The sequence below is a fragment of the Haliaeetus leucocephalus genome, unplaced genomic scaffold (genome assembly GCF_000737465.1).
Source record: "Haliaeetus leucocephalus isolate CR32 unplaced genomic scaffold, Haliaeetus_leucocephalus-4.0 Scaffold924, whole genome shotgun sequence".
Taxonomy (NCBI): domain Eukaryota; kingdom Metazoa; phylum Chordata; class Aves; order Accipitriformes; family Accipitridae; genus Haliaeetus; species Haliaeetus leucocephalus.
In genome coordinates, this window is record NW_010973360.1 from 3,437,397 (window position 1) to 3,448,366 (window position 10,970).

The window sequence follows — 10,970 nt, forward strand, 5'->3', positions numbered from 1 at the left end:
TGGCAATGTCAATGTTTAAACCATCTATCCAAGAAAACTTTGAAAATAATCCAGCATCAGAAAACAAAATTGAGCAACTCCCCCACCAATATCAGCTGTTACTTTTGTTGTTGACAATCATGTCACACTAAAAACAATCAAGGTTTTGTCTTTTTTAAAAGCATTGAACAATGCCTTCTTCAGTGGTGCCTGAATCCAAGAGAAGCCATTTTTCCCCACTGCTCCTCAAATTGTGTCTGTATTATTCCTACTATGAATAGCAGAAAGAGCTAATTTTTATTCCCACAAAGGGAACACTTTCATACAGCTTTTTGAATAGTACTTACTCAAATATGGTGGTTTGTAAGGCGCTCGTGTATTAGACAGCAGTCCATCCAACTCCTTCCTCTCCAGAGTGTTGTGAAGGGCCTTCTCTTTGCCGAAGGTGGAGAAGGACCGTTCTGCCCCCGGCTGGGCTTCTGGTGTTTCAAACACTTCAGTGTCTGGAACGGAGTCCATGCCAGGTACATGCAGATTGCTGCGGTAATCTGCAGCTTGGCGTCCATCAGATGGAACAAAGGAAGGCATCCAGCACCGATCTGAGTGGCCCAGTGCTTTACATTCCTCTGTGCAATTGGAGAAGAGATCCATGCCTGCAAGCATGAGAGAAAAAGAAACTACAGATATAAGCTTCAGCATCATGAAGAGCTGCTGACAGATAAGAAAGATTATGCCGAGAAAAGAGAGAAGTGGAAATAGAAATGTCGTAAGAACTTCTTCCACCACCTTCATCTCCTCAACAAAAAAAAAAAATATCTGATCGTCCAGTCTTCAGAAGTCAAAGACAACATTTAATAAGGGTAACTAAATGCCGGAATGGCACACACACACACAAATATCACAAGAAGAAGGGTATTGGTTGTTCTATCTCAGAAAATCACTTGCAGATCTTGCTGTTTAGAACCCATTCAAATAAGGTTCAATTCCACTTGTAGGTTGATGTTTGTGGCTCACCACTTGAAAATGCCTGTTTAGGAACATGAAGGAATTGTTTCTACATATATCTATCTCTGACCAAAGAAATGAAATGTCCTGATTGAGGAATCACAGATTTCGTTTATGAAAATGAAATATTAATGAGTCCTATAAAGGAACTATCTGTGCATACATTAGTATACAGATAGATCCTATTGATATTAAAAGCAGATCTTACAAAGTAGGAATCCAGCTTTCAAGTAATCAGGATGGCTTATTAATCAATTGTTACATCATTCCTTCAGAGATAGTTTTCATTGCTACTGCAACAGTCCTCACTATCATCAAGTCATCCAAGTAATGGGCCAGAATCCTATAATAAATAACTGTAATTAGCAGTACAAAGGTAGCCATAGTCCAATGTGACATAGCTCTGGATACTATTGACAAAATTGTTAATGCTTCCCCTATATAAGCAGACACTTGTCCCTGCCAACACAGAACTGTTTGCTTACAAATCCTTTAATGCTATTAAGATTTCAAATGACAAGCTATGCTTTTATTGACTACCTTCAGATCAGCCTTCCAAAAGAATATCTCCTGACTGTGAGTCACTAAGTTGTTGGATTGTACTTGTTTTGAGAGGAATGGTGTATGGAATCATAGGCATAGAGTAAAATAAATACCAGCGTCTCCAAGTTGCTGTTCAACTTTGCACAGAAAAGCAAAACAGTAAAGAAATATCTTTCTCTTGTATTTATAAGGAGAACTGAGTGTCTTAGAATAGGTGTATGTCAAAACTGAACTAAATCTTTTATAAACATTGCATTTACAAGCATTGCATTAGAATTACAAAAAAATGACACTACTTGCAAGAGAAATAGGAAAAAAATCTTGAACAGCTGTAATAAGATTCATGTAATATAGCTCATTCACCAGCCAACATTGTAAAGCACTGGATTAGCTTGATCTCCAATGTGAGGATTAGTATTAAGAATTCTACCACTGTTTTGAACCATAATTTGACTTAAATTAGTAATATTTATGCAATATCTCACACTACAAAAAACAATCTCTTCAGGGAGCAAGAATCTTTCAGAGCTATCAACAAGTGCTTGAGTACTAAAGGCAGTCCTTAGACAAAAATGTGAAGACAGGAAAAAAAGCTTTTTATCTCAGATTAATCTCACTTTATAATGACTTTTTAATTTTAAATTGAGTAATATACAAAGCTAGGTCCAGTTTCGATTAGAACCTTGCATTGATAATTGGCATGCAGAAGTCTGAAAATAAATTACTGATCAGTGAACTGTTAAAGAATGCAAATGTGAACTGCAGATATGATTAAGGAATCAGACGAAGATCATCAGGCAAAGTGTACAAATTGCATAGTTCTAAATTCCATAGTGGTAGTAGCTATCAAAGACTGAAAAGAAAGATTTAGATGCAGGCTTCCCAGAAAGAAATTAATATATAACAATGTCTATAAAACTGTGCGTGTGTGTGTATCTTATGTATTGAAATGTCTGCACAAAAATCTCTCTTATGCAAGAAAAGACATATTTTATGAACCTAACTTCTTGCCATTCAGAAGATTTAAGTGGCAATTAACACAAAATGGTTATTTCAATTTTCAGACTTCCTAGCGAAGTTGCATGTAAACAACAAATAGCCCTACTTGTAATAGGAAAATTATTACAGTTACATTTTCCTAACAGTGTATCAGTGACCATATTCATTCAACATTTCCTGAAAGACAGCAGGAGAAAGAAAAACTGATGGATAAATATTAAATTATATTCTTTAGTCAGTGGGGAGGGAGATATTATGATAATATTGGTTTTAAGATATATTTTCAAAGATAGACCCTTTTTTTCCCTTCATGGATTTTTATTTCCCCTGGAAAATTACCCTCCATTTTACTATTTTGTTTTCACATCAACTACTAAACTGCAAAATGTCTCTATCCAAATATTGTTTTTTTAGTTCCCTTTTGAATACTGCTTGTCTACTGCAGTGCACTGAATAGTATTATATAACAGCTTATTATAAAAGAGATGTTATAGACACTATAAATCAGGATTTTGAATAAACAAAGTAATGAATGTAGGGGGTATAAAAATGTAAGCTTGTATGACAAACTTTCCCCCCCGTAAAGATGAGAACTTGTAAAAGAAAAAAATAATAATTTTATATACATATACATCTGAATTTTAATATACACTGCTGGAATGTAAATGCTTGTTTAGGATGGGAACAAAATGTTCAAAGAGGTCTGGGTTGGGTATTGTTCCTACTTGAATCAGTCACAACATTCCCTAAGAGTTTAATGGGTACAGAACCAAGCCCTTGGTTTCAGTATTTTGACAGAAAATAAATTCAAATTTGCAGTCTGATTTTGAAATTCCTGGGCACCTATGTATATTTACACTGACTATGATATGAATGCTGGCTATTCTTCTTCCACCTTTTTCCTGTGAGTCATGGTATAGAATTCTCTGTTTCTAATTAAAAAACATTAAAAATGGGATGGAGCGGGGAGGGGGGGAGGAGGGAGGCTATTTGCTGTTTTCCAGGAAGGAAGGATATATCATGGCAAACGAAGTAAGACATTCACCACAGAATTCCTTCATACACCAAGAATCATGTTCTTGATTTATAACAAAAAGAAACGCTCAGCAGTATAACACTTCGATCTCACCTCCCTCATAAATCTGGTTATATATATGGTCCTTCAGAACTAAACTATCCATCATAATTGCAAATCCACATTAAAGAAAAATGCTTTATATTTTTCATTTAGTTATCGTATTAGACCTTGCATGCAGGTAAACTGAGATTTTAAAGGTGACTCCGAATTATGAATTTCAACTGTCCTTTGTGGATACAAATAGATAGTATAGTGCACTGAAAGTGCTGAAAAATGACAAGCATTGCAGTATTCCAAATACAGCATACATATAAAAGCTCATGGCAAAGGCCACTAGTTCATTCCTATTTGTTCAAGTCTTATTACTAGATAGGCCAGTGGGCAACATGAGCTCTCACACAACCTTAACTTTGCAGATTTTGAAGGAAAACAAGCCTGTGCCCTCCCTCAAAGGAAACCAAAAACTAGGAAAGAAGTTAAATATCAAGTTTGATATCTGCATCTGCATTTCCTGAACTCTGGTGCTTTGAATCAGATACTTGGTAGTGTTGCATTTCTGAAGCATATTCCCAATTTGCTTCCTTTTCATATTTCAAAAGGAGAAAGCCAAAATTTCTATGTGCATGAATTCTAATTGGTTTGAAAGGCAGTTTAGATCAAAGCAAAAATTAGGCCTAAAACCATTTTTAAAGAATGTATTCTTTCTTAATTTAATTAAGGGAGAAGAGCCATACACCAAGCCTTTAGAGCAATGAGTGAACATGTTCATATGTATTACTGACTAAATGATGTAATAAAAAGCAAAAATACAAATTAAATGTTGACAAAGTATTTTTGTGATATTGTTATTGGAGGGTTTTTTTCACCAACACGTGTAATTTTTTCATAACTTTAGCTTTTACTTGGAATTAAATGGCATTTTCCATTTTTTCAGTGGTAGTTTTTCTTAAAAAAGCCAGTTAGATACAAGATAGGCATGACGTAGGGAACCAGGCCTCCTTTTCAGAGCTCCGTTACCAGAACAACTATCCTTCTGGTTAGATTATCCTTGAGCAAGTTACTCATTTCCCTATGATTCATGTTTTGTGTCGGTAAATAAGAATGATGATGTTAACCTCTTTTGTAGAAGACTACTGAAGAATTGGCCTTTATGAAACAGAGTTATTATCATTCTTTCTTGCTAAGTAATTGGTGCGCTGCCTTGGATAAAACCGACTTCATCTGCATGAGAACATGAATAAAGACTCAAACATCTTCAATATTCAGCTCTTCCAAATCTCAACTTCAAAGCCCTATCTGGACCATTGAGATGTGAACATTATTAAGCATGCAGCCCAAGGAAAGAAGAGCAAAAAAGAAAAAGAAACTGCCCTCAGCTTGAGTCAAAGCACTTTTCTAAGCCATTTTCATGTTCACTCTCACTTTATCCGAGATAGACTCTTAGCCCAAGTGATCTTCAAAACAGGATTTAGCTGTCACTCTGCATAGGCTCAGAAGGAATACTGGTTTTCTCTGTCCCTTTATCACTAAAATTCTTCCTCTGACTTCTCAGTTTTTTCTCCTCATGAACACTGAAATATCATAGCTCTTCTGCAATAATGCATACTAACCCTCTCAGGGTTTACCTAATCTGTACTGAAAAGGTGTGAGGCAATGGTTCACCCTGTGCCTTTGTATTAGACCCCTATCAATTCCTTTCATAAAGTCCACTAGTGGAAGTCTAATTTTAGATCTCAGCCGGTCACCAATGCATACTGTCCAGCACTGCACAGAGCAGATTATCAAAAAAAGCTGATGCATTTTATAGTATATACATGACAGTGCATTTACTTAGCTTCACATCTTGGACATTCCTTCCTGAAGTGCATCTGAGAGATCATGCCCATTCAGTGAAAAAGGTGTAACAAAGGTAATATTGTGAAGAACTCTGTGTGTTCAGCTTGAGAAAGCTGAGTAGCTAGTGAGCAACCATATCAAGTAAGTTGATGGCATGAGTCCAAATCTTGCAGGACAGGTGTCTAATCATACAATTTAAACATACACACACGCAGAGTATTAATTGGCACCCAAGTCGGCAATTTCACAAGGGAGGCCAAGAATTTAATCAACCATGGGAAATAAACTAACCTCATGCTTAGAAATTACTCCTACAGAACATGATTGAAATACAGTGTGTTAATAATAGGTAGTAGTGTTGCATTAGTTGCATTTGTTCTACAACAAATAGTAGCTTTTGTCTCAACAATTTTCAGACAAAGAAGAGCACAAGTAATTAGAACACGCATTGGGGTTTGAGAAACCCCTCCCCTGTTTGCCAAAACCTTCTTGCGCTTCTTCACCATTGGAAAGTCATTTTCCAAAAAGTCCAGATTCCTATCCCAGTCAATGAAATGACTACTCAGTCCATGAAAATTAGGCTCTTGAGTATCCCACTACTTGCCATTCCCTGCTAAATGCAGGTGACAGTACTTCCATACTTCATGGATGTTAAGGTAGGTAAGAATGTGGATTATTAAGAGGCATTCAGGTGGTATTTTAATGGGAACAGTATGAATCCCTTACATACATTCTGACACATTTGAAACCACGATTAAATCACTATTAAGAAAATACATTTTGTGAGGTGAACTAGAATCTTATTTCAAAACATAATAAAACATTTTATGATATATAGAACAGCTTAGTTCAGAATTTTCACTAAATAATTGTGCAGGATAAATCTATGACACAGTGACAGATTTTCATCCTGCATGTTTTCCTTCCCAGTTAATAATTGACCGTGACTTTTGACAGTCAGCTTGGCTAGCAATGGACTACTACAGCATAGCTACTTGTGTGCCACAGGACTGCGCACTGGTGACAGTAACGGAAGTCACGGACAGAACAGTAAAAAGATGTTTTGCGAGCACAACATGCTGCTGACTAAAACTGTTAGGGAGTGAGTTTTAGTTGACAATGTGAATTATCTCCTAAATATTTTTGGATGCAAATAAAACGCTTTTGAAAACAAATATGATGCTGCATAGTATCAGGTAAGATCTTGAAAATAAACCAGCCCAAACTTTCTGCCATGTTATCAACTGGTGTGTTCTCCTTCAATAATTTAGAAAGAATTGATTATAGAGCACCAGAACAACTGAAAAACTGAGAAGGCATTCCCTCAGGTATTTCCTCTAGCCATTCAAGATCAAACAAGATCTATGCTCCTTTTTTTTTTCCCATAAAATTCATCACCAAAAGCTAATAGCAAGAGTGAAGTTTTTATATCAAAATATCTTGTCATCGCTGAGGTCAAGGGGCACGTTCTTTGCATCACGACAGCAGGATTCAGCCCAAAACTTACAGGAAAACTATATTATCCGTATGTAGATTAAAGCAGTTCCTACAGAGACTTGTATTGAAATATCTATTTGGAACTAGCATTTAAAAAATTGTGCATGCAAATTGTTCTCAAATCACAGCACCAATATATTAAATTGGAAGCTCTGTGTATTTGAGGTTTCAGTGCAAACTGTTAATTGTGAGTAGACCAAACCTAACTGTCAGCTTTCATTACTTTATATGTAATCACCATTGAAGACACAGAAGTTCATAAACCACATCAGATTCTTAAATGATTTGAAATTATTTTGAAAGTATAGAATAAAATTTTTCCCGCTAGTTTGATAAAATAGAAATGTTGAAAATGAAGAATTTACCCAGCTAAGGACTAATGCCAAGTTTGACAGTAGTTCCAGTGTTCATATCTGCGATAGACTACTTTTAAAATGGAGAGAAAGAATAAAGAGCAGAGGCACAACAATAACAGCGCTGAATGCATCTAAAAGAAAATAGCTTTCAGTTGATGTGCAACTATATGATTATATTCCCACCATCAGTCAAATCCAGCCCCTTCTGCAGATGTTTATTCTTTTCTCTCCTGTTTGGTTATTATGGTTCATTATGTTGAGGGACTAAGCTGATTGAAATGTTCATTGAGATGACTGCTGCAGTAAAATGCGTAAAAGAAAAAAAAAATGGAATGCAGGGAGGGCAGGAGGAGATGGAGCTTTTTATAACTCAGTAGCACTGATCGCTTCATCAGAAACAGTGCGAAAGAAAGGGTGGGGGGAGGCTAAATACATGTCTTTTTAAAACAACAATAAATCATACGCCATATATAGGCCAAAAATGAAAGAGGCTCTGTGTTCAGATGTAAACTTCTGGCAAGACCTGGTTTGTTGTCAGGTTCCCAGACACAAAATAGACACTCTGTTCACTTAGCATGAAGCCCTGCAAGAAGCAGGGAGCTCCGGAGACTCTTGGCTCTTCTCGAATCTCATTAGGTCTGCATATTAATGACTTGCAGCAATATAAAGGGGCCCTGTAGCAGCCTCCTCTTCCCCTGGTGCCTGGGTTTCCCATCGTTAAGGGCACAGTGACTATAGCAGCAAGAAAATAGAGGACGTTAACAGAGCACGCGGGTGAGGCAGCAGTGCTATGACAGTACTGAGTCCCTTGCCCTGGTATCTTCTAAGACGGGGGTCAGGGCAAAAAAAAATGGATGACTGGAGAGACTCTGGCAGTATTTTGTGTGACACACTTGTAGCAAATCCTTATACATGATAGAGCGCAGAGGAAACAAGGGGAAAGAAATCACTGCATTGAATCAAGACATACCAGACCTTTGGAGACTGTGGTAGGGAAGAAAGCACGAGCATTTGTGGCTAAAATGCAGTGCGAGGGTGAGAATGAATTCTAATGCACAGGCTCTAAACAAATGTCCCTTTCAGAAGAAAACTGACAGTATGAGAGCAAAGACAGCAAGCCGTACACATGGGAATAACACTGCAATGTATGTATTTTCTAGGTGATTCAAATCATAGCCTTTTAAAGCACTTCTTTCCTTTGTCAGGACTGAAAGAAATGTACTTAAGAATACCTTAGCCTTATTAACATGGAGATCACTTATACTATATGGTGCCTTAATTTGAATTAAAGAACAATCCTCAAAAAATGCTAAGGTATTACACATTCAGAGCACCCAATGTGTGTCCACTGATCCCCAGCAAAAATCCTCACAGGCTGGCTGTCATTCAATCACTGGGTTCATTCTTTCCCTTGGGAACTCCCCCTGCACTTCACACTGCCATGCCAGCTGAAGTGCCTACTAAACAAAATTGCCTAATGCTTTGAAATTCTGCAAATCTGCCACTGAAAAAAATGCACTATAAAATGTACCAACAACTTTGTGCTAATGTGCAGGAAGTTTTGCTACAGCAAATGATGCCTAGTAACATATCAACCCCCCTCAACCAAATGAATAAAATAAACTTTGCCCCGTGACTGGAAGGGGTTCAAAATTGTCTCCTTGCCCAGGTAACTGTGGTAGCAAACTGACTTAAACTTAGCCTCCCATGCAACATGCTCACATTGTTTATGCCACTCTTGTATTATATTCCTATAAGTAACTGTTATTTCTAGTCTCCCTACTTAAAGAGCTACAATTTCCATTCTCTTATCAGACTTACCAGAGGATTGACCTCGATTAGTGGCATCATGATCACTGTCTCCTTGCTCACTGTCTCCATGACCACTGTCCTTAGAGCTTACTATGTCTGCTTCCTGGAATGCAGAACTAGACACAGAAACATCTTTACATTAGAATAAACATGAAAGAGGAACTCATAAAACATTCTTCTGCCATCACATGGCCAAACGCGGTGCTGCATTCACCCACTCCTGCCTGCTGCACTGCTTCTGCAGAGGTGCTCTGTCCCCCATAAACAAAACTGGCATTTTCAGACCTTGGCAGTCTAGCTGAAATGGACAGTAAGCATTATTACTCCATTTGGTTTTCATGTAATTGGTATAAATAATTTGGTAGCATTTACTTAAGCTGGATAGCTAAATTTTGACTCAGAGAGACCAACGTTTTCTGGAAGACCCTACAGAAGCATTCATAAGTATTTAAAGCACGTTTTAGACCAATACAAAATGAGATTTTGTTCTCTTTTCAGTTGGTTTTGAAACCAGTTCAGAAAAGCTGTGATTCAAACTCATTTAGTCGACAGTGTTTTATTTAATACACCTACATACATTCAATTTTCCATTGCTTTACTACTGTTGTACATCTGCAGTAAACCCATTTCTGCACCCCATTCAGACTTGCTAAAGCATTCATTAGGAAAAACAAGGCTAAGGAGCTCATACCTGTTTACTCGCCGGGGTCTGTCAACTAGGTAACTGAGCTCAGCACGCTGATGTTTTGTCTAGGAGAAAGAAAATATTGGGAAATATTTTAACTCTTGGTATTTTTGTAACCAGCATCAGAAAACATACCAGAGCAGCTCACCATATTCACTATAAATGGTAATGTTTAGCTGCAAGCAGGCCTACACAATCTGTTTCTAGGATGTAAGGGAAAAAAAAACCCCAGCTCTTATTCGCACAGATGGGAAGGCATGAGGGATTTTTTCCTGAGTTTTTTGGGATGAGATTCTGACACGTTTTCTCACAGTGCACACTGTCAAGCATCACAAGGACTCCCACAAAAATTAACAGAACTATTTCTAGAGTTGTGTACTACTTAGTCTGAGAAAAAACTTACTGTAATTTAGTTTTCAGCCTGTTTTTAATTCCAGTGTATAAAAATAGGGGGAAACAGTACAGTTACTGCACCCTAAGGAAGAAAATACTTGGAGATACCCTCAAGTCCTTAAAGAGGCAACAGAAGACAGAGTTCTATAGATATTTTGAGGAAAGGTTGATCTCACAAGCCAGTATCAGAAATTCTACCGCAAAACTTAACGCTTTAGAAAATATCATTCAAACCACCTTTGCCAGACTGGACAGTATTCAGGTTTCAGTATTCAAGTTAAGAGAGAACGTGTTGTTTTCATTAGTGCACAGGCAGTGAGGTGCTGAGAGCATGTATGAGCTAACCCAGTAGGAAATGATTAACAGGGGAGTATTAGAGCATGGCATACGCTTTGATAGACATTCTCTACACACTAGATAACACAATATAGGCGACATGTTTAACAGGAGGGGACGTTAAGTGTCTGCATATAATTTCATGGAAACTCCTTCTCGGTGCTTTCCTTTGCGAACTCAGCTTTGGGTTATAAAGAGCTGTTCAGACAGAATAAAGAAAAGTCAATTAATAAACCCTAATTCGCCAATTAATTAAAGTTCCTGCTAACTGTAGAGATCGCCACCCTCCCAGAGGGGGAGGGGGGTGTCCCCCAAAGCCTTACTTGCACATGCAAAGGTTTCGGGAAGACAAAAAAAGGGCCCCGTTTTAAAACGTTGCTTCAGAAAACCCTGTGATGACGCCTCACGTCATTTCATTCCTGTCAGCTGCAGCGACTCTGCGAAAAGCAGC

The 10,970-nt window shown here is 37.6% G+C and overlaps 1 protein-coding gene across 1 annotated transcript in view; it reads right to left on the bottom strand.

Annotated features, from left to right (window-relative positions):
- Positions 1-276: 276 nt before the first annotated feature.
- Positions 277-10,970, bottom strand: part of PCDH10 (protocadherin 10) — a 13,223-nt gene continuing 2,529 nt past the window's right edge. The window contains exons 2-4 of the mRNA XM_010583632.1: positions 9,797-9,855; positions 9,115-9,221; positions 277-632 (exon numbers count right to left, since the gene is read on the bottom strand). Coding sequence (XP_010581934.1) covers positions 277-632; positions 9,115-9,221; positions 9,797-9,855 — 522 coding nt within the window. The remainder of the gene's footprint in view (positions 633-9,114; positions 9,222-9,796; positions 9,856-10,970) is intronic.